Source organism: Molossus molossus, unplaced genomic scaffold (assembly GCF_014108415.1).
Source record: "Molossus molossus isolate mMolMol1 unplaced genomic scaffold, mMolMol1.p scaffold_m16_p_1, whole genome shotgun sequence".
Lineage (NCBI taxonomy): Eukaryota > Metazoa > Chordata > Mammalia > Chiroptera > Molossidae > Molossus > Molossus molossus.
Genome location: NW_023425344.1, coordinates 224802110 through 224827260, shown reverse-complemented (window position 1 = coordinate 224827260; position 25151 = coordinate 224802110). Strand labels below are relative to the sequence as shown.

Below are 25151 nucleotides of genomic sequence, written 5' to 3'. Positions count from 1 at the left end.
CCCAGTCTGCGTGGTAGGAGGAGAAACTGTGAGGACTAAGGATTTGCCCTTGACCTTTAGGGCAAGGGTGGGGAACGTCTGGCCCACCAGCGAGAAATCAATACCAGCTAACACTCCAGGAGAAGCAGTTCCAGCCATCACATCAGGGGTTGATCACTTTGTATGACCCTTGAATGAGTCATAAACATCCAATGGCCCTTGGAAGAAAAAGGTTCCCCACGCCTGCTTGAGGGTGATTCTCACCCTGGCCTCAAGCAGTTCCCTCAAATGTGTGCACTTATCAGTCCTCAGCGATGCTAGGGGAGCCTCCTTGGCCTCACATCTCCGTCTCGCCTCAGGGAGATGCCTGGGCTTCAGCTGGGTGTCCCTGCAGCACTGCAGGCTGGACACTCCCTTCAGGCAGAAAGCTGGTGCTATTTTAGGGTCCACTTCATCCTTCCCACCTCCCAGAGATCACTGCTCTTCACTGCCTGATGTCCAATGCCATAAAAATCACCATTTCATTGTTTCATCTAATTTTTAAGTTGTTTTCAGATGGGGGGGGGGGCAAACCTAGTCCCTCTTTCTTAATCTTGACCGAAAGCAGAAATCTGTCTTCAATTCTTAAATCAACTTTATTGGTATATAATTTTGGAACAGTAAACTGCATCTGTTTGAGGCATACAATTTAATGAATCCCAATAAACCACTATAATCAAGGTACAGAACATTTCTATCACCCCAAACATTTCCTGGTTTCTATTTGCATTAACTAAAAGCCTCGAACAACCACATGTCTGTTTTCCAACTATAAAATAGTTTTGCCTACATTTAAAAAGAATATTGTTGTTGGGTAAAATTCATAGTGAGAGTTATTCTCTTTCAGCACCATGGATGTCTTCTGACTCCCACCTTTTCTTATTTTATAGCCAGCGAATTCTCATTTGAATAGCCAATTGTCTCACTGTTCTTCTTCGGAGGTATTTCCTTGCCCCTCCCCTTTGCCTATTTTTAAAATCTGTCTTTTTCTTTTATTTTCAGCAACTTTTTTTTATATGATGAGCTTAGATCTGATTTTCTTTGTATTTATCTTGCTTAAGGCAAGCAGAGCTCCTTGATTCTATCTTAAGTCATGTCTTTCATCCATTTTGAAAATTTCTCTGTAAGTAATTGTTCAAATACTGATTCTATCCCTGAATAATGCTTTAATCTCTCTTCTCCTCCTGGAAATTGGATTATACATATGTATTCCAACAGTGGCTCACATGTCCTTTAGGCACTTTTCCGTATTTCTCATGTTTTCCCGTCTCCATTCTTCAGTTAAAGTTTTTCTGGTAACCTGACTTCATCAATTTTCTCTCCTGCTGTGTCGAATATGCTCTTAAACCCATCTATAGAGATTTTAACTTTTGGTTATTTTATTCAGTTCTAGAATTTCAACTTGACTGTTTAACAGATCCAAGTTCTCCAGTGACCCTTGAACTCTATTTTTTTATTTCTGCAGCTGTCATGATATCAGTGACAGTTGATCTGTTACCTAACTTTTTATCTTCACCTTTATGCTTGACTTAAGCCCCAAGTCTCATACAAATCAGCAAATATCCAAGGAAAAGAAGTGCTGCAGAGTGTTTTTCATTTTGATGAACTCCAGTTTCTCAATTATTTCTTTTCTGAATAAATTTTTTGGTTTTATGTCTAAGAACTCTTTACCACACCCTAGGTCCCAAAGATTTTTCTGTTTTTGTCAAGAATTTTTATAGTTTTACATTTCAACCTATAATCCATTTGAATAAAATTTTCTATGGTGTGTAAGGTCTAGGTCAAGCTCCTTTTGTCTATGAATGTCCAATTGTCCCAGCACCTTTGTTTGAAAAGCCCATCCTTCCTCCATTGAATTGTTTTCACACTTTTGTCAAAAATCAGTTGGATATATTTGTGTGGGGCTATTTCTGGTTTCTCTATTCTGTTTCTTTGACCCATGTGTCTATCCTTCCAATAAATAATAAGAGACAGTCTTGATTACTGTAGTTAAACAGTAAGTCTTGAAATCAGGTAGAATAATCTCTCCTACTTTATTCTTTTTTCAAAATTGTTTTAGCTATTCTGGTTCCTTTGTCTTTCCATAAAAAGTTCAGAATAATCTCGTCTATATTTACAAAAAAATCTTGCTTAAATTTTGATAGTAATTGTGTTAAACTATCAATTAGGGGAGACTGGACATCATTAACATGTTGACTCCTTCAATCCATAAACATGGTATGTCTCTCCATTTTTTAGGTCTTCTTTTATTTCTTTCATCAGTTTTCAGCAAACAAGTCCTATGACTATTTTGTTAGATATGTACCCAAGTATTTCCTTTTTTTTGTTTGTTCAGATAGAGTGAAGAGGGAGAGAGAGAGAGAGAAACATCAACACTAAAGGGACACATCGAGTGGCTGCCACCCGCACAACACAACCAGGGCTGGGGACAAACCGCAACCGAGGTATGAGTCCTTAGCGGGAACCGAACCTGGGTCTCTCTGGACCGCAGGCCGACGCTCTACTGATGAACCAAACCGGCCAGGGCCCAAGTATTTCCTTTTTTGTTGAAGGATGGTATTGTATTTTATTTGCAGTCTCCACAAGTTGAGAAATCTAACTGATCTGTGTGAGCTGGTGTCGAATCACACAACCTTGCTGAACACACCCTGTAGTTCTGGGAAGTTCGTGTAGATGCCTTGGAGTTTTGTACATAGACTATTATGTTTTCTGAAATAAGGATTTTTATTTTTTCCCTTTCCTTTACCTATATGCCTTTCTTTCTTTTTTTTCCTTATTGTGCTGACTCAAACTTCCAGTTCTATGATGAATAACAGTGATGATAGTACACATCCTTAAATTGTTACTATGAAGTCTTTCACCATTAAATATGATATAAGCTATAGGGTTTTATGGTTTATTTTTTAAATCAAGTTTAAGAAATTTCTCTGTATTTCAGTTTTGATCATGAATGATTGCTGGATTGTTCTTCAAATCATAAGGTTCCTACCTAATTTGCTTTCTTCTCTCCACTTTTCAGATTTATTTTGTACATTACAATGTACAAGGCTTTTACCTGCATGAAGCAGGAAGAACAGGGAAAAATATATCTACTATTTCCAGAAGTAAATTCCAAATTTAATTTTAAAAATTATTTTGTCTTGACTTCCGGTCAAGATGGCGGCGTAGGTAAACACGGTATCGCGTCCTCCCACAACCATATCAAAGTTACAACTAAACTACAGAACAACCATCATTCAAAACCGCCTGAAATCAAGCTGAATGGAAGTCCTACAACTACGGAATTAAAGCAGCAGCCACATCCAGACTGGTAGGAGGGGCGGAGGCGGACGGGCTGGTCCCACACCCACATGTGGCAGATAAGAATCAGGACACCTTAGCTGTGAGGGTCCTCCCTGAGGACTGAGGGGTCCCCGTCCCACACCAGATGCCCCGCTCAGGGTTCCAGTGCCAGGAAGAGAATCCTCATCACTTCTGGCTGGAAAACCAGTGGGAACTGAGGCTCAGGTGGCTGAAGCCCCAGGCAGCTCCTCTTAAAGGGGCCGCGCACGGACTTGTTGGACTCACTCCCTCTAGGCTTAGAGGGGAGGCAGCTCGAGGGGCACCAGAGACATACAGAGAAGAACTGAGCTGTTTGGCATTGGAGCAAGGGCTGGAGAGGGGGCTTTCTCCAGGACAGATGTGCTGTCAGAGGCGTTTGTTACTTTGGTGAGCCCTTCCCTGGGGCGGCAGACAGCCACCATACCTGGAACTCCAGCAACCTGGCTCACACTGGTTGCCCCGCCCTGGTGATTCCCTGAGGCCCCACCCCACCCAACTTTCAGGCCCACCCCAGCTGTTCCCAGCTGCTTAATCATAGGATTGGCCTGTCTTGGATCCTGCTTCAGGTTTTCCTAAATTCTTTCAAAGAAGCAGCATCTGGTCTCAGCTAGCCCCATGTCTCTCGTTAAGTAATACACAGAAACAAACACAGGGAGGCAGCCAAAATGAGGAGACAAAGAAACAGGTCCCAAATGAAAGAACAGAACAAAACCCCAAGAAAAGAACTAAGCGAAATGGAAATAAGCAACCTAACAGATGCTGAGTTCAAAATACTGCTTATAAGGATGCTCAATGAACTTAGTGAGAACCTCAGTGAACTTAGTGAGGGCCTCAAGAGCATAAAAAAGGACCAGTCAGAAATTAAGGATGCACTGTCAGAAATGAAGGAGGCATTAACTAAAATAAAGAATAATTTACACAGATTCAATAGTAGAGTAGGTAAATCCAAGAAGCAAACCCTTGATTTGGATTAAAAGGAAGCAAAAAACATGCAATCAGAACAGCAAAAAGACAAAAGAATCCAAAAAAATGAGGATAGTGTAAGGAGCCTCTGGGACAACTTCAAACATGCCAACATTCACATCTTGGGGGTGCCAGAAGGAGAAGAGAGGTAACAAGAAATCGAAAACCTACTTGAAACAATAATGGCAGAAAACTTTCCTAACTTGGTGAAGGAAACAGACATACAAGTTCAGGAAGCACAGAGAGCCCCAAAGAAGATGAACCCCAAGAGGCCCACACCAAGACACATCATCATCAAAATGCAAAAGGTTCAAGACAAAGAAAGAATCTTAAAAGCAGCAAGAGAAAGGCAGATAGTTACCTACAAGGGAATTCCCATTAGGCTGTCAGCTGATTTCTCAAAAGAAACTTTGCAGGCTAGAAGGGAGTGGCAAGAAATATTCAGAGTGATGAAAAGCAAGAACCTACAGCCAAGATTACTCTATCCTGCAAAGCGGTCATTTAGAATCGATGGCCATATAAAGACTTTCCCAGACAAGATAAAGTTAAAGGAGTTCATCACCACCAAACCGTTACTATATGAAATGATGAAGGGTCTTTTTGCAGAAAAAGATAAAATATATGAACAAACAAAATGGCAATGAATACATATCTATTGACAACTGAATCTACAAACAAAATGAACAGGTAGAACAGAAACATTCTCATAGATACAGAGAACATTTTTTTGGTTGCCAGATGGGAGGGGGGTTGAGGGAATAGGTGAAAAAGGTGAAGGGATTAAGAAGTACAAATTCACTGCTAGACTGACAAACCTTAAAGGAAAAGGGGTTGGATAGTGGGAAGAAATAAACCAAAGAACTTATATGCATAACCAATGGACACAGACAACAGTGTGGGAAAAGGTAGGAGGTGGGGCGGGAGTAGGGAGGAGGGGGACAATGGGGGAAAAATGAGGAACATCTGTAATACATTCAACAATAAAATTTAAAAAAATAAATAAATAAATTTAAAAGAAAAAAAATAAAATGTTATCTTAAAAAAAAAATTATTTTGTCTTGTTCTGGCCGGTTTTGCTCAGTGGTTAGAGCGTTGGCCTGAAGACCAAAGAATTGCAGGTTCGACTCTGGTCAAGGGCATGTACCTCAGCTGTGGTTCATCCCTGGCCCTGGTTGGGTCATGCGGGAGGCAACCAGTCAATGTGGCTCTATCACATTGATATTTCTGTCTCTCTTTCTCTCCCTCCCTCCCACTTTATCTAATGACAAATGGAAAAACATCCTCGTGTGAGGAATTAAAAAAAAATTATTTTGTCTAATGTTTCTGGTTATTCTCAGTGGGTGGGCTAGTCTGTGACAAGCTGTGCCATTACTGTATGTACATAAAGACCATGGTCATTTTTTAAAAAGTCCTCATGATGCACACTGATAACATTTATTTGGGTTAGTTCTTCATAAACATAATTCTCTTAACTACTTCCTAAATATTCAACAGTATACTGTCCTCCCAAAAAAATGTCAAAGAGACTGAAAAAAATCAGTGTTAGGAACAAGAAAATGCTAGTTAGAATATATATCCTCATTGGAAATTACTAAGAAAAATCAAATTACTTTAAAAAATGGCATATGGATACTGAGTAGGAAAGTTATTTTAAAAATCTGACGGAGATGCTGTCATAAGTATTTATATATGTGTGCATAGACATATTCTAATCTATTTTTATCTGTGGCATAATGTATAGGAAATATTCTATATACATAATAATCTTCTCTTATGTTGTGCAAAATTTCTTGCAAAAATAAAAAGCTTCATATTGGGCATTAAACTGATAATAAGTACACCTATTTTAATTTGACATTGAGATGAATTCCAATGATATACATTGCAGCACTGTTTGCAATAGGAAAAGACTGGGACCAACCAAATACCCATCAACAGGGAAACTGATGAAATAAACTATAGTATAGCAACATGATATAATATTTTGCAGCAGTAAAAACAGTGGGAAAGCCGACCATGTACTGACATAGAAGATCACCAAAATATATACTAAGTAAAAAAGCAAATGTCTACAGCATGCTATACTTTGTATAAGAAAATAGGGAAATAAGACTACATCTGTATATTTGGTGATATCTATATAAAGATACATAGGACTATATAAGAAAAATAAAAGTGGTAACTATAGGGGAGGAGAGGAGATAGAAACAAGGTGGAAATGGGATCCCTTGATGTAAACACGATCACTTTAACTTTTGGACCATTTGAAGGTATTAGCTAGTTAAGTCCTGTAGGAAAGAAAATTAGTGTAACTTTTTATTTGAAAGCTGAATTTAAAACACAATCCACAATTTAAAATTAAGAAGACTGAAATAGCTACAGTTATTCTGTCTTTTTGGACTGTGATCCAAAAATTCCTTAGTACATATCCTACTAGCCATGCTGAGCTCCATCACTACAAGCAACAGCATCACAGCCAAACGACTTCCAAATGCTATGCTACCAGTCATGACGGACATGGAATCTTCTCACTAGAAAGGACTTCACCCCGTCATCCACCCCAGCCTCGGCCAGTGCAGAGTAATCATTACCTGTGAACAGGCAAGACAGAGCTACCAACATCACTACCTTCTTTCTCTGACCTGACTACTGTTCCTTCCTGATAATGTACATATGGGTCCATGAGTTGTCTGGAACCAATGTGGTGGCAACTGAACTTTAAACATGCATTAGCTGATATAATCTAAGAAAAGATTAAAATTTCAGGAATGGTAATTATTCTGCCAAAGCTTCATTCATAGAAAGTGGGTTTTGGAAAACTGTTTTCCCTAAGGTTCATTCTTTAAATTTCGCTGTCTAAATCAAAGAAGAAAGTTGAACTGGTCAAATTCACTTATCCTCAACAAAATAATGCAAGAGGGCAATGAATCAGCTAACTCAGCAAGGAATTTTACCCATGTCCTTAATCAAAGGATGAGTGCTATTCATTATCAAATAAACATTGCTTCTTTCCTTACATCTATTCTATTACATCTATCTATTTCCTTACATCTATTTCAGATATATATTGCAGACCTAATTAGAACTTTTCCCTTTTAACTTCAATAACTGAAGGTTAACTTTTTAAAGAATAATAGAACTCAAAAATTTTCATTTCTTTGCATTTTTAATAAGTATCTATAAAAACAGTGGAGATACTCATTTAGGTAAAGTACTACTGTGTACATAAAACTGGACACATCCTAATGAAAACAAGACTACCAATCTTCTCTACTACAAACTGGCAATTGTACATGTTTTTAAGCTCTACTCCAATTTTATTCAGGTTTAACATGTTATACTTGATATTGGGCACTGAAGCCTGGAGCAATAAAGCATGGAGCCATCCGCCCAGTCTCCTCTCCCTCTCATGGGGCAGGAAACGAGGACATCTGCACAGGGTGATGCGTAGGGTGTGGGCTCCAGTCTGAGTGCCTGGATCTGAGACCTGCCTCCACCAGATCCTAATTGTGATGGGGGTGGGGGGGAAGGGTGTCTTTCAGCCTCTTTGTGTCTCAGTGCTCTTGTCTGTAAAACAATGACAATAGTACCTACATCAAAGGCTGCTGAGTATTAAAATCATCCATGTAAATTGTTCAGACTGCCTGCCTTAGTCACTGCTCATTAAAAATATTTATTTTTACTTTTCTCTTCCATGTGCCTCACACTCCTGCTCAGCTGGACTGCTGGCTGTCCTCTGTCTCTCTCTGCTTTGCTCTTATTATTCGGAGTCTAGAACACTGTACTGTTTACTTTCTGGCCTGATGAAATCCACTTTCCTTCTAAGGGCCACCTTATCCTGATCCATCTCACTAGTCATGACTTGGCCCCATTGATTTGCACCTCTATTGCTCTTTGCTTGCAACTCTTTTATTATACTCATTATATTAAACCTGACTTCCATATGACTTTGTCTCCTTCCATAGGACTGCGTCTTACCAGTCTATTTATTCTCTACAGTATTTAATAACCTTCAAAGAGTGGCTACTCAATAAGCATTTACTGGATTTGAAATAGTTATGCTTATTTATGAAAGTAAGCTTAATACATTCTACTACCTATAACAGCAATTCTCTAACAGCATGCTTATAAAGGTAAAATGAGATAATGCATGTAAAAGGCTACTATCAAGTTATTTTATCATGATCAATCCCAGCTACTATGTTCACCATGTGCCTAGCATTTCAACTCAGTGCTTTTACATGCATGAACTCAAACAGGGCCTGGCATGATGACCTTACAATCCCCTTGCACAGAGTAGGAAAGATAAACGTGTTTTTTAAATGACTGATGAAGAAAAATGGCAAATTTAAAAGTAACTCAATTGGCCATATTATTTAAAAAATTGGCCTACGCCCAGCTGGTGTGGCTCAGTGGTTGAGCATGGACCCATGCACCAAGAGGTCACCAGTTCAATTCCTGGTCAGGGAACATGCCCAGGTTGTGGGCCAAATCCCCAGTGCGGGGCATGCAGGAGGCAGCCAATCGATGTTCTCTCTCATCGATGTTTATATCCCTCTCCCTTCCTCTCTCTCTCTAAAAAATAATAATAATAATAAGGAAATTCCTGAGGATCAAAAAAATTCAAGATATGCAAAAGTATATGAAAGCTTGCAAATCTTAAAAGCAAACGGTAGTATTATGCAAATTTGTATCCAGTGTTCAGGATCACTAAGGGAAAAGGGCCCTGAGACCTTCTCAAAGTCTCAATCCTCTCAACTATAAAATAGGCCAATAACCGGAACCCACTGCACGGGTGCTGTGAGAATGAAGTCAGATGATGCTGGTGAAGGGCTCAGAACTATATAAGTAAACACATATTCAGGTAATTTGTTTTTATCATAAGAGATGCTCTCAATTATCTAGTAAGTAAAAATCTAGGGTCATGATGGATAAACTAAGTCCAGATTGAAACCAAATTTTCTGAGTCAAAAGCTGTTCTAAATTCTTGACAGTGTGAAATCATTGGCAGGTCAGGTTCATCTCCTTACAGCCCTTTATATGACAATGGAAGTGGACATCAAGAAACAGTGAGGGGCCCATAAAGCTTTCAGGAAGGAGAATGTGCAAGCTTGAGTAAGTCACAAGGCATATACTCATTTTCTTCTTCTTCTTTTTTTTTTGGTACGTGCCCCTAGCCGCGAGGGCCTAGCAGGAACTGAACCCGGGACTCTGGGCCGCAGGCCGATGCTCCAACCGCTGAGCCAAACCGGCCAGGACCATATACTCATTTTCTAAAACTTCAGGATTTAAAATGCGTACTGCAGTTCCCACATACATATCAGAGTCTAGTCAAATAAAAAAAAAAAATGCCTATTTCTGTGAAATGCTTTCATATTTTATAGATATAATTTTCATTTGTTCTCTGTTCATTTCAGCTTTTAAAAGTGGTAAGATGAGAAAACAAGGCACCAGAGATCTGAAATGCAGAACGCCACAATATAGCAAGCAAATCGTGTTTTCTTTTTCCAAGCATAATTATGTAAGCTGTTTAGAGAAGATATTAAAGGAATCATTTAAATAAAATGTAAAAGAAGATTTAGAATTACCTTTTAGTGAGTCCAGTTTCTTGGTATCATACCGTGAATCTCTTCAAACATAAGGATGTACAAAGCATGACATTTTAAGGAACGATGACATAGATGGAAACCAAAAGTGCTTTGCAATGATTCAAATGCATAATCTACTGCACTTACAAGCATTTCTGTTTTAAAATCTGTATTTGTAAAAGTGCCCAAGTAATCAGTTTCTCAAAATGATTCCAAGGCGTTAATGACATTTCCTACCAAAAAAATGACTCCCCAGGTATGTGTGTTTTTTTTAGCAGTATGATCCTGGTGTTGAATGCTATGAAGATATAAATGAAACGACAGAGCTAAGTGGGGGTGCCCTTAGGTCCAGATATATTGTTGCTCACATAAAACAGCAGATTTTAAATTCCTAGACTCCACCACCTAGTAAAATTTCCAGAATAAAACTAAGAGACTCAGATTGCCAAATTTCAATTATGCTAAGAAAGGCATTAATGAAAACAACTCACATATTATTATCAATAATTTATGAAGGAAAAGTATATTTTAATACCCCCCTCCCCCGCCAGGAATAAGAAGCCTATACTTTCAGAATGGACAGTTTTATGAATTAAATAAATGTAGCTTTAAATTAAACTCAATGACCTTATCTTTCCTGTGTTGATGGGACCAGGATCACAGATTAGCCCCATCTCTGGTCCAACTTTTGCAATCAGACAGAGGGCATAAAATGTGCCAGAGATCTCATAACATTTATACAATTGGGCACCCATTTTTTACTTAATATGGGTAAAACAAGGAGAAAATGGCAAGAAATACATCCTTTATATATTAAAAAAAACTGTTCTAATGTAAATTTAGAAAGATTAGTATACAGTTATATTATCAATGTCTACATGTTGTTATTCTCCTTGAAACTCACAGTAACTAAAGAGACTGAATCCATTAAGTTGAACCCAATCATCATTTTCCAAATACTTTGTTAGAATAAACGTTCAAAATATTTACTGGAAAACAGTACCCAAAACAGTTAAGTTCACGCATCAGTAGTCTTCTCAAGCACTGAAACTGCTCCATATTTACATGTTATAAATACGAATACTCACAGCCAACTTGAAATATATATATGAATAGACATTCTCTGTGCTTTATCATAAGGGAAATGAATAGAGAGAGAGAGCAATAATTAGAAAAGTTCTATCCAACTACTGGTCCATAATATATTCCTATTGGCTGAATTATAAAAATAAATATACCTTGAAACAAAATTTTTTAAAATTTCCATTCATTTTAATAAAATTGAAATTTTTGATTAATTATGAAAATACCATCAACATTTGTCCATAAAATGACATCTGCATCTTGACCAAATGGCACCCACAATCAAGGTATAGGAAAAATAGAAGTGAGACTATCTTGAGCATTTTCATGTTATTACTAGTAAGAACACACATTAAAAAAAAAATTTATTTTAGTCTTGTCTAAAATACTTTGTTGGTGGTACTAGCAGACTTTACAATTTTAAGTTCTGAACATTGTGTGTTGTTGCAGCTAATAGTACAGACTTTGAACTTATTAACTATGTGAACTTAATCTCTCTGTGCCTCAGCTTCCTCGTCTCTAAAATGGATAAAATGGTACCATTCTCATAGGGCTGGGAGATTAAATTTAAGGCACTTAAAACAGGGCCTGGTAAATAGGTTCATTAGTCTTAGTTATTATTATCACTGTTATTGCTAGTACTTATCCCTGGAGTACTTGGAAAACTCACTGCATTTATGGAAGACTACCAAAAGAGCTGAACAGAGCTTCAGTATATCTATCAATTCTGACAAAGAGAATTTCTTCAGATGAGAAATGTTCAGAGTTCAGAAAGCCAAGAAGTAAGAAAATGAGTAACTGTGAGAGTACAGTAAATGACATGAGTTTTCCTTGTCCAGAAAGAAATATTCAGGCCTCTCCTCTGGAAGCCGGACGGGAAAGCCTGCATTAGGAGTGCTCCCTGGAAGCCACGCTTACCCCTTGCTCGTCCAGGTTCATGAGCTGCTCCGTGACTCTGGGCGTGTTGAGGGCCAGGCGCAGGCACTGGACGTTGAGCTCGGGAATCACATGCTCCAGCACTTCTTTCAGGGGCAGCCCTCTGGCTGTCGAGTGCTTGGCTGTCGAGGGAACCGCATCCTCCAGGACGGAGCCTCTCAGTGTCATGAGCTGGGGGAGAGAAACGGTTCCAGTGAGGGGACGAGGCTGGCCCCCTTCCGTGGAGGACAGGCTTCAAGACCCCCAGTGGAGGCCTGAAACGGAGGAAAGCACGGAGCCCTACATACACTGCCGCTCCCTATACATGTACCTCTAGGATACAGTTCAATTTAGACATTAGGCACAGCAAAAAGTAACGACGACAATTAATCATAAAACAGAACAATTCTAACACACTGTAATAAAAGTTTTGTGAATATGGTCTCTGTCTCTTTCAAAATACCCTGTTTTACTGTGCTTCCCCTTCTTGTGTGACATGAAATAATGACACGTGATGAGAAACAGCGAGGTGAATGATGTAGGCACTGTGACGAACACTGACAGTCTGACGGTGTATGTCGAGGGGATCACCCTGGAGCTTTGAGTCATAATGATGTTGGCAGCGGGATGTCAGGGGCAGGCACTGTTGATGGCCGGAGAAATTTAGTCTTTTCAGACTGGGGTTGACTGCGGGTCACTAAAACTGTGGAAAGCGAAACCACGGGTAAGGAGGGACTGCTGTATATCAAATGTGCTGAAACCTAGACTGGTCCTCCTTAGTTACCTGGGAACGACTTCTGATTGGTTAAGGCAATGAGGGAGAAAGGATGAGGGAAGTGATATAAGATACTTTGTATATGAAGAACGAGGCCAACACTTTCAAGTCCAAAGGAACTCATAATCAAGCCTTCTGAGGACATTTACTTAAAGGCCAAATATAGTATTTCCTTCAGGAGCTCAGTAAGATCAAGGCCTCTACATGGCTCTAAAATGCTAGTAAGTACACTAAGGACACTCAGAAGGAAACAGCTCAGAGAAATATCTGAAGAATAAAATGCTTAGAGAATCTGGACATTATACCATTTTGAATGATAAAAGGTAAGGGGAGGAATACATTTTTAAATTTCATAATGTATTGCTGGCAAGCATTAACTATTTATTTCCCCAAAAGCTTCTACAACAGGACAATAATTATAGTTATTTTGGCAGTAAAACTGAGAGTACTGAAATTACTTTAGGTTTCCCCTTATTTCTTGAAACACCTTCCATTTTTATGAAATAGAAACATAAGCAAAGAAATTTCCCTACGTAACGATTTGTTGGAGCAAAGTTAACAAGACATGAAGCGCAAAGTAGTCTTAATTTCAACGTGTTCACATGGCAAAGTTGTTACTGTAATTAAAACATGGAATGCTGACCTAAGGAAAGCACCAGCAACCACACAGACCCCCGTTCCCCCCACAGGCTACGGCAACGCAATGGCGCTCACAGAGGAGGGGTACATGCACGCTGATGGAGGGCTGGGTATGATGTGCCACTGGGTGAGTTGTAACCAATACACAAGTGCAACTCAGGAAGAATATAGTTACTAAGAAAAGGGGGAAGTCTTACCTTTGTGACAGCATAGATGGACCTGGAGAGTGTTATGCTAAGTAAAATAAGCCAGTCAGAGAAAGACAAATACCACATGATTTCATTTATATGTGGAATCTAATGACCAAAATAAACTAACAAAGTGGAGACAGACTTATGGATAGAGAGAACAGACTGACAGCTAGCTGTCAGAGGGGAGGGTTTGGGGGCTGGGTGAGAAAGGTGAAGGGATTAAGCAAAGGAAAAAAAAAAGATTCACAGACACAGAAAACAGTATGGTGATTGCCAAAGGGAACGGGGGTGGGGGAGGTAGAAGAGGAAAAAGGGGGGATAAAAGGGGATGGAAGGAAACTTGACTTGTGTATGTAGGGGGATAAACACACAATACAATATGTGGATGACGTATTATAGAATTGTGCACCTGAAACCTATGTAATTTTATTAACCAATACCACCTCAATATTTAATAGAAAGAAAAAAGTAAGAAAAGTGTAACAAGTTCAAGTCCTAAAAGAGTCTAAAGTGGTTGTGGTTCAGGGCACAAGGAAAGGTCCTCATGGAAGGGGTGGCTAAAAAGGGGGCCATGAAATCTAGAAAAAAATACTATCAAAAAAAATGTCAGAGAGCAGCAGCATGGAGATGAGCAAGAACAGGCGGCAAGTGGTAAGAACGACCACTAGAGCTTAGCTGAACCACTAGCTTAGCTAGAGCTTAGCTGGGGGGTGGGGGTGGGGGGACCCAGGGTTGGAGATCCTGATGCCAACCAGGGGTGTGCACCTCACCCAGCTCTAATGGGCAATCTCAGAACCCGTCTGAACTGGGATGATGACAGTGACGTATATGTTAAGGAAATTAGGTTGGCAAATAACATGAACTGCAAGAGGAAGAAACTGCAGGGAGAGAATACAGCGAGAAGGATGTTGTAACAGTGTCCAAGTAACAAGCAAAGAGGGCAAGATATAGGACTAGCAGAGAAAATAGAACCAAAGGGAGAATCACCAGGGAAGTAAATTCTCTAATATTTGCCAACTGATGGAGAGAGATGAGGGGAGGGAAAGGAAAATTCAACATCTTACTCTCAATACAAGAAAAGGGCACTTGAGGTATCTGCAGTCTATTCATCAGATTATTGTCTTTTCTTTCATTTATAAATAGATTTCAAACAACATGAGTAAAAACCATTTTCCTATGACTTAACATCTAATATAACAGAAATAGTCTTGTTTTGATTTTTAAATCATGGGAAACTACTAAACCCCTCAGTTACCACAGTTACTACTCCTTCAATGAGATCACTTGACGGGATAGGAAGCTACAAAGGCTGAAGTATTTTCAGCGGTAAACCAAGACCAGGCATGCTAATACTGCCACTCCTGTGTCACAGAAAGAAGGCAGCTCAACTCGAGAAAGCCGAAGCAGATGAGAAAGAACGACTGGTTTTTCTGTCTGAATTCCTGGTGTGCCCGACCTTTCTGTCAATGTCTTCTACAAAAGAGAATCCTTGGAAGATCCCGTGCACCTGTGCTTAGAAATGCGCACATGCTGTAAGACTTGGTAAACACACTGTCATGCTTACAAAGACATGTACGTTGTTTAAAATTTATGTTATGCAATGATAATTTCTACTGAAATGAAAGATCTGTTTGCATTTCTATGATCTTGATGTGATTTACTGAAGCAACTCAGTGGCACTGTGGTGACCATGTTTGTTTTTCTTGATGTATTTAGTAACATGAGAAATTACTAGCATGAGAAGTCCCTGCAAAAGCATGAAAACAAAGTCTGACTTTACTATATAGGCCTGTCCCACAAAGTCCAGGAGCTATAGACTGGAACTGACATCTAGACATTTCTAAGAAAGGACTTTTGCTAGTTTCTTTCTATGAAGAGATAGAAAAAGATATTACAATTAATCCTCATTGAAGGATTATTTTTATTGGAAAGAAAAAGATTACACAAAAGCTAGTGGCAATTAAATAAACATCAGAGAAAGAAAGGAAGGCAGGAAAGGAGGGAGGGGGGGAACGTACTATTTTGGGCATTATGCATGTACTAATAAACAACTCAGATAAAAGTCCCACCCTCACTGGGTTTATATTATATCTGGCAGAGACCAAAAAAGAAAAAAAAAAGTGCAATATGTGAGATAGTGTTAAGTATTCATGAAAAGTAAAGTCTGGAATTGGATATGAAACGGGGTATAAGAGAGCAGAAATTCTAGAAGAAGACCCTGTGATCTAGGAGTCAAGGCCAGAAGGAAATGGGGGAGCTCTGGACAACAGGGTGCCTGGGACCTTCACAGGCTGCCCACGAGAAGCAGGCCAGCGTGGCTGGGAAAGACCAGTGAGGGGTGTTGTCATGAGGTCCTCAGATGTGCATGGTCTCCTAGGCTACCAAGGAGACTGGCTTTTCCCCAGGCAGATGAGAAACATTACAGGATTCTCAGCTGAGGAATGACAAGGTCTGGATTACACTCAGCAGGCTCCCTACTGGGCTGAAGCAGGAAGGACAGTTCTCAGAGAGAGACGATAGTGGCCCGGTCCTGGCCCAGACCCAGGCAGCAGGAGGGGAAAAGTGGTGGAATTCTGGACATATTTTGAAGACAAAGTCAACAAATTTTGCTTATCACTTGAGGGGGGTAATGTCAAGAGGGAGGAGAAGATTTGGGGGTGGGAGTGGACAGAGGTAAAGAGAAGAGTCAAGTGTGGCTTTAAGGTTTCTGGCCTGAACAACTAGAATAGAGTTGTCATCAGCTAGACATTAATTTGAACATGAAAACAGAAGCGATAATAATTTTTTGAACCATAACAACATTTGACTTGGATGTTTCAATCAAAGGCTAAGGAAATGGACCCAAAGGACCTAATTCACTCTAAGAGATCAGCAGAAAAAGCACTGCACAAGACCAGAGGACTGGAGGGAGGTGCAGGTGGAGCCGTCCAGGCCGAGGCAGCAGACAGGAAAGGACAGGGAAGGCGAGAGGCAGGGGGGTCACCACCACAACCGAGGGGTCATGTTACCACAGGACAGGCGGTATCTCGGAGGGACCAGGTGTGGAGTGCCTGCAAGGCAAGCTCAAAGGGACAATCTGGACACCAGAGGCAGGCTCCCAGAAAGGGCTCATCTATAAAACGGTGGCAAGAAGAGGAATTTATATGGATTAAAAACACAGAAAAGGAAGATTATAATGGGGGCTTACATCAGAGTGGCCTGGGGAGGAGAGAAAGATATGAACAGGAAGGTAAAAATACTTGGGTGTAAAGTAACCGAGGCTCCCAGAAATCTGGTGGGATCTGAGAAGCCGGAAGCCAGGAAACAACCACCTACCTACAACCAACTTCAAAAACACAGTGTGATCTCTGTGTCTTCGTGTTCAACGAAAGAATTCCCAGCTTACAATTAGCTGTGGCACGGAGAAAAGTACACTGCAGCATGTTCTGCACCTCACTCTGGCCGCTATATGTAATCATTAGATATCAAAGCCATGCCTTTAAAAGTCTTATTTTTAATTTCCCCTGAGTTCCAGCTTAGGAACAATGACCAAGTGACACCAACCCCCGAAACTCAATGTGGAAAATAAAGCCAAATGTCCTGCTTAAACTAGTTTCGAAACTATTCTTTTCTAGGTACCTCAAGGGGTACTCGGGTTAATGTGTATGAGTGCCCCTGAAGTGCCCAGGGGCGGGGAATGGCAAGGGCACACCCACAGGCTTAGGAAGACACTTCATAACCCAAACTTGTTCTCGAGCTTTTAAGAAATGCTTTGTTGGCTAGTTTATTTTTCATTTTCTTTTTTAACCTGGACTTCATTTTAAATAAAAACTCATATATCCTGTGTACTTAGATTCCTAAGTTGCTCCGAGAGCCGGTGTCACCCACGTGAGACAGTCTCTCCCACAGTCCATGTTCTGGGCCTCGGAGAATAGGTCCGAGTGGTCAGAAAGGTCGTTTCCCCGTCCCCCAGGCCCAGAGGTGTGCTAAGCAACAGCTGGAGGAGCGCGTCAGTTCCTGGGAGACCTCTCTCCTAGGAGAGCACCTCGGCTCCCCGCCGGCTCGGCGTTTCCTGGCTGCCCGAGCAGGACAGGCGAGCCATCCCATTTGGGGTTCTGAGGGCTCCAGTTTCCTTGGGCCCCACGTAATGAACATATCTTTCTCCGAATCAAAACTCCCATTCATTCACTGCCCATCCAGAGCTGGGCGGAAAGAAAGGCTCAGCCCTAACCATCATGTGCACCCCTATCACCACCAGCAGGAATGAAAGGGGACTCTGTTCCTTCCAGAGACGTCTGTGACCATGCGATAGTAACTCTGATTGCTTGGCTACTGCTACCACTATGCTTTTCTCTCACTTCCACAAAGCCTCACCTTTCTCACGTGCAACTTACCTCGCTAGTTCTAAATATTATTCGGTAGTTGTAAGGAGATCCATTTTCTTTCATTTCTTCCGGTTTTTCCCTTCGAATGCTCACAGCCACTGGACCAAGATTCTCATCAGCCCCAAAATAGTTCCAGTGTTCTTAAGTAAAATAAGACAAAACAAAATTAAAATAGTATGTTCTGCTGGATCTTTAGACTACTCAGAAATTACTTTATATCAATAACACGTAAACACACTTAACAAATCTTAATATTCTTCGATGCGTTATAAAAACAAGGACTTGGCTCCTTGAGTTTCATTTCAGAGCAGGTAACACTGGAGAGAGGTAGCCTGTTGAGTGTTTTTTCTAATCTACAACTTCCTATTTGACTCCTTTGTAAGAGAGAAATCTGTTTTTCTCCCTGCGCCCTACCACTTACTTAGGCTGCGGTGCACCCCCTTCCTTGCTGAGAGAAAAATTCATGTCAGGGCTTTTCAGCTCTTCTTTAAAAACAGAACAAAAAACCCCAAAACCTACTGAAAATACAGTTTGAAGACAGAGGAGTTTCCCTGAGATTAAAAAAACATTTCCCTGGACTGGAGCGAGAAGGAAGGTCTGTGTGTCACTGAGTAGCACTCTGGTCCCCGGGATCCCAAGGACATGGTGCAGGGGCCCCCAGAAAAGAGCCCAGTGCCCAGGGAGGCAGAAGCCCTGTCCCGGAGCACTGGGCCTCACCAGTGATTGTTTCCATGTCACGAACACAAATAGCATCCCACAAAGCCACTGAACCCCGAGGGGACGTGTGGCCTAGGACAAGGGCTTCTCCTAGGTAACCAGGTGACTTATTGTGATTCAGAGAACTCTCTTCAAGACCCCAAACCTTAGCACAACCTTGGGGGTTGGGGGAAGTTTTCTTATGACTGGTCTGCCTTCCTCCTGACAAGAATTAAGATCAGGATCAAAATGAAATTAATTCACAGAAATTTTTAAAAAGTGCAATTTTCTGTGTACATTGTGTATGTGTGTGTGTGTGTGTGTACACTCCTTTTAAAAAGTTAGAACTAATGATACATGAGATGTTCACAAATTAGGAAGTCCATAAAACACAGAAATATATGAAAAGCTAGAGTAAATAACTTATTTTTCAAACTTCCAAAATACTTAAATTACACTCTCCTATTTCATTTACATGTGACATGACTAAATGACTGAGTTGTGACATGGTATGTTATTCTCATAAAAAATACACACACATTTGAAAACACATGCTATTCCCATATAAAATATATAAGAATTTGAAAATCCATGAGAATAATAAGAAAAAAATAGCATAAAATACCTAATCTGTGGTTTTAAAATTTAGGTAATCCACATGAAAATACTTTGCAAGTACTAAAAAACAACTCTAAAAGACATAATCATAAATACTGAGGGCTCTCTAAGAAGATTATCATAATCCACGGAGATTCAAAAAAAAAAGAAAAGCACATGGAATGCAGGCAACAAACATCTCCTGTGTGAACAACTGAAGACAGTCCAATAAACATCACAACATTTATGTACAAACACTCATGCACATCCTCAAATCACTCAGAGGTGATTTACTCGTCCTTTGCACATATTTTAATAAGCTTCGTTGTCTGGTCAAGGCCACAGCTTTATTTCACAGTTGTGATAATTCCGAAGCTGGCCAAGTCTGGAGTGTAGGGCTGCTCCAGACTTGCATGCAGACAGCAATGTGATAGCAGAACTGATAACAAGGAGGAAAACAGGAAGGGACGAGACAGACTAGTATAAAAAGGCAGACAAGAACTGAAAGAAAAACGAGACAGCAGTCGGGGGCCATTTACTGAAGGGGCAAGAGCTTCACACACTTCAGTAACTTCAGAGAGTAACTGACTACTGCGGCACAGAAGGACAGGGGAGGGGTCAAAGATGAGTGTGAGACACCGGCATTATATTCTGCTCCTTGCAAGTCATGGCTTCAACTGAAACCCAACTCTAGAAACTCCTCAGTCATAGCCAACAAACCTCAGGAAGGGCAGGTGAGACCATTCTCTGCTGCTGGGGAAATTCACAAATACATAGATCAGGCCACTGTCCATTCATCTCCAACAACCTTAACCATTTCCAGGCTGTCCCTGGTCAGCTCCCCTTCTCCAGAGCAGCTACTTCAGACATCCTCTATTGTCCTTCAACCTCCCTCCCTCCACCTGCTTTCTCCTTAATCTCAGCAAATAATACTGTCTAAATCACAGAGGAAATAAGAAAGCCATTTCTGAAGCAAATGTCCTCCTGTCCCATCAAACACACAAGCTTACTTGGACCCAGACCTTTGCTGCCTTTAGAACCCCAAACTCAGTTTCACACTAAATGCTGGCCTCCACACAGCCCACCTTCCCAGGACTCTGATGTGCTGACTACCCTTCCTTGATCTTTGACTTCTCCCATGCTACCCACTCATTCCCATCATCATTTAATCAAGCTCAAGCCTCCTTCATCTTGAAATATAACACCCCCTCAAATCCTTATCCCCCTTCAGGATAATTCCTCTTTTTCTTTCATTGGAAAATTCTTGAAAGGCTGCCTAATTCCTCATCTTGTAATCACTGTAATCTAACTTCCACTGCAGTAACCAATGATAGCCTTCACCTTAAAAACAAAGAGATGTGGGTCCTTATCTTGCTCATTCTCCCTAACATCTGCCGCAGCTGATCCCTTCATTTTTTTTTTTTTTTCCTGGCTTCTGACAGTACCCTGTCCTGATTTTCCTTCTATCACCCTGGCTATTACTCTCAGTTTCTCTTCCTCTTCCCATCCTGAATATTCCATCCACTCTCAGAACTTCGACAGCCATCTCAGTGTTGACGACTCTCAAAAGTTTACATGCCCATTCCACACTTCTCCAAGCCCTCGATCTCCATATCCACCTAGTGGAACTCAGTTTGTCCCAAGAGTATCCATCACCTTCCTCCAAACTAGGAAGCTCCCCGTTGCTGGATTTCTACCGACCGCCACCACATCCACCCCGTTGCCCACGGCAGATCCAGTGCCATGCCCTGCAAACTGTGGTTCCTCAATCTCTCTCACACCTATCTGCTTTTTCTCCATCCCACAGCCACTGACTTCCCCCATCATCACTGGCCTGGATGTGCGTAAGTCTTCTAACTGGTTGGCTTTCATCCAGTTCTTTTACACAGCAGCCAGATGACATTTGTAGAATGCACATCTGACCACCACTATTTAAGTCCTTCCCAGGGTTTCCCCAGGGTCCTTGCATACTTTCATGGCTTCCTAAAGGTCCTCCCAACCTCACTCCAGTTTCAACTGAAACCATTCCATCACCTTTCTGAACTCTGAGGATTACCTATCCTGAGCTTCTCTCAGTCGTTCAAACTCACTCTGCCCTTTCTCACCTGAGAAACTCTACCTAGAACATCCTTTCCACAACTCTTCTTTACTGGACTAAGTCCTCTCGTCCTTCAGTTCTCATCAGAAATATTACTTAGACATCCTCTAAAAGAGTGACTGAATACTTAGCGAAATGAAAGTGTTTACTTGGTATATTAATACTAATACTTTATTTAAAAGTGTTAAGAATTCAAAAAAATACAAATTAGTGAAACCAAATATTTAATACATGTCAAATACAAAAATTTGGAAATGTTACAACACAAACATGTAAATTTATAAAAATATAAACACAATCACTTTAGTATAACTTGTAAGATAATAATAGTGTTATTTTAAAATGAAATTAAACCCTACATAAAAATGATAAATGTTAACTTAAAAATGTTGAAAAATTAAAGATCATTTAAATGTGTTTTTGTGTGTGTATCATCATCAACACCCGGCTATATTTTTGTGCAATTTTCCCCAGCTGTTTAAGAAGTACATTTTTGAGTTGGGGGAATGGTGATGAGATAATTATAAACTAACTTCTAACACTTTCTTCAGACTATGTTTAAACACATTCATCTCTGGTTTGATAACTAGGGGAAGAGCTTTCAAAACGTATATGTGCGTTTATGCAGAAACATCATTTTTTTTTTTCCTAAAAGAGAGTTCTAGCTATTAGTTCCAAGAAGTATTTCCATTTGGTCTTCATCTATTTCCATTTATCAGTGTAGATGAAGATTCAGGTCTGGTTTCCTGTGTTAAATTCGCTACTATCATGATTTGGCTTTGCTTATTCCAAAAGTCTTTCAACTTGAATAAGAATTATTCCTACAATAAAAGTCTTGTTTCTTTCTTTTTTTGTCTACTGTCTGTTTGCTCCTAAAAATGATAGAGGTGTAGAGAAAAAACCCTTTCTATGCAAACACTTGATTTAATTCAAAACCCTAATGCAGTGGTAGAGTCTGGTTCAGCAAGTCACCATAGACTGACTTTTTGAGTCCTTAAAAAACTTTAATCTTAAAACAGATTACTTTTTATTTTCTTTAACTAAAAATCCAACCTTTTAGAGGTAACCCCAGTCTGGTCCTTCCGGTAACTCGGCCCTGCCTGTCCTTCAGTTTCACAGAACTGCAGGACCTTCCATTGACCACAGTCTTGGGCAGCACTTGCTGCCCCCCGTTGCAGCATTTTTCATTTATTCCTACCCACCAGCTACCTTCATCCTTTGCTAAGGGAGCTATCCACCAATTGCAGAGAGCTAGCCAAACCCACAATCAGCTCTGTCTTTTGTTGGAAAGGAGGAAGAAAAGGAAGAACTGCAGGGGAGCTGCAGTTGATGCATGTTCAAGAAAGGCTAGGCTGGGGATGTGGCTCAGTTGGCTGAGCACTGTCCCAGGCACCAGGAGGTTGCCAATTGATTCCCAGTCAGGGCCCATGCACGGGCGTTTTCTGTACTCAATGCCCAGTAGGGGGCGTGCAGGAGGCAGCCAATTGATGTTTCTCTCTCATGGATGTTTTTCTTTCTCTCTCTTCCTCTTCCTCTCTCTGAAATCAATAAAAGCATTTAAAAAAGCATTGGAGGATGAAAGCCAGAGGAACTGGACAGCAGGGTGGATAAATCTACTGATGGATGACTTGAAATGCAGGTATTACATAACCAAAAATAATATTTTAGTGACAGCATATTGGAATGCCCCAAACCAATACTGCAAGCACTATATTAGAGTCTATATTAGATATAATGCAGCAAAGTAAAGCACTTTGCCAAGCACGCCAATATTCACATCAACCATGAAAAAACAATATTTTCTTCTTTTTTATAGATGTGGATACTATAATTTAGAGAACGCAAGTCTCTTCCCAGCCACACTAGCTAGTAAACAGCAGTGCCAGAATTCAAACATTATCTGAACTACTAATTCCAAAGTTCATTTTCTTAGCCATTATAACATTATCTTCCCCAAAGTTTCCAAAATTGTATTATGAATAAAACAGTTAAATAAAATTTGGTGCCTAAAGGGATTAACTAGACAGTTCGCACACACAAACCTTTATGACTTGACATACTATTGAGCCAAGGATTCACGGTGTATAAATGGAGAGAGATTCATGTTTTTTCCATATATGGATGATTTCCCCTGCCTTCATTTTTCATATTTAACACCTAAACAAATGTTTAACCTAAAGTTTTCTTATTAGTTTTGGTTCTTGAGTTTTAACGTGGATGGTATAAAGAGTAACAATGAGGAGTTGTGCCATTACTAAAATTTTTTACATAAACAGCTAATATATGTTTTTTATTGATTTTTTAGAGAAAGAGGAAGGAAGAGAGAGAAACATTGATGTGAGAGAGATACACTGATTGGCTGCCTCCCACACTCCCCCTCCTGGGGATCCAGCCTAAAACTCGGCCATGTGCCCTGACCAGGAATCAAACCCAGACCACTTAGTCCATGGGACGATGCTCAATCCACCGAGCCACACCGGCTGGGCTAAATAGCTATATTTTTGGTCGACACATTTATAATAAATAATAATATCACGTTCTTAGAGAGGGGAAATAGTAAATAACTCAAAGCTCCAAGTAATTAGATCACATATAGTTCACATCACCTGGTTATGACCTACCTATAAGCATGTGTTCACTAGGCAAAAAAAGCTAAGCCTGGCATTTTAATTATAAACAATACAATCACAGAGTTGTAGGGCTTCAAGCAGCAATTTCTGATTGCTTGTAGTGATTTTTTTAATATTTGCAGACTTCGTATTAATATTCCATTGTACAGTTCCCTAGGGACACCAGTATAATTTTATTTTTTATAAAACATATGTAAAGTTATAATTTATGGCTTAAATATTTCTTTAGAATTCTTAATTTAGAATTTTAAATAGGAAAAACAGGCTGATAAAGACAAATCAGCCCTGGCCAGTTTGGCTCAGCGGTTAGAGCGTCGGCCTGCGGTCCGGAGAGACCCGGGTTCGGTTCCCGCTAAGGGCACGTACTTCGGTTGCAGTTTGTCCCCGGCCTTGGTTGGTTGTGCGGGTGGCAGCCACTCGATGTATCCCTTCACGTCGATGTTTCTCTCTCTCTCCCTTCCTCTCTCTCCCTCCCACGCTATCTGTACAAAAAAATGGAAAAAAAAAAAAAAAGACAAATCAAAGAAACAGAAAGCACGTAACACAGACACTATCTCACACCTAAAAAAATTAGTGAAATTTCTAAATGAAATACAGTCCTTGGTAGAGGTGTAATACGTTAATTCATACACTGCTGATGGCACTGTGGATTGGTATGAAGCATTTCAGAAAACATTTATTTATGTGTGTGTGTGCATATATATCTATATGGCTATATGTTAGTTACATATAATAGAGTAATAGATGTTAAAATCACAAAAAAGTTCACATTCTAATCTTAGTTACCCTAATTGACTACGCAGAAGGAAAAATGAAACCTCATTTTTCTCTAGAAAAGGCATCTTAAGTCACCATAGAAGGGTGACACTAAAGATACTAGTAAAGAAGGGGTGCCCTGGCTGGTTTGGCTCAGCACTTAGAGCACTGGCCTACAGACTGAATGGTTGCAGGTCGTTTCCAGTTAACAGCACATACTTGAGTTGCACGTTCATACTTGGATTGCAGGTTCGATCCCTGGCCCAGTCAGGGTCCTGCGGGAGGAAGCCAATCAATGCATCTCTCACAGTGATGTCTTTTCTCTCTCTCCCTCCCCCGCTTCTTCCTTCCCTCCCTTCTACTCTGTCTAAAAATCAATGGAAAAATATCCTTGGGTGAGGATTAACAACAACAAAACAGTGACAACTCTACTAACTGGAATTAAAATTATTTCACCATTTTAAACTATTTTTTCTTAAAACAGTCTACTTGGTAGGCTACAAGTATGCCACTGTCA

General features: G+C 40.3%; 1 protein-coding gene across 3 annotated transcripts in view; it reads right to left on the bottom strand.

Annotated features, from left to right (window-relative positions):
* Nucleotides 1-25151, bottom strand: part of SIPA1L1 (signal induced proliferation associated 1 like 1) — a 355546-nt gene that overhangs the window by 113743 nt on the left and 216652 nt on the right. For all 3 annotated transcript variants that reach the window (XM_036252572.1, XM_036252592.1, XM_036252581.1), the window contains 2 exons: nucleotides 17867-17997; nucleotides 11892-12080 (listed from right to left, as the gene is read on the bottom strand). In XM_036252572.1, the coding sequence (XP_036108465.1) occupies nucleotides 11892-12080; nucleotides 17867-17997 (320 nt within the window). The remainder of the gene's footprint in view (nucleotides 1-11891; nucleotides 12081-17866; nucleotides 17998-25151) is intronic.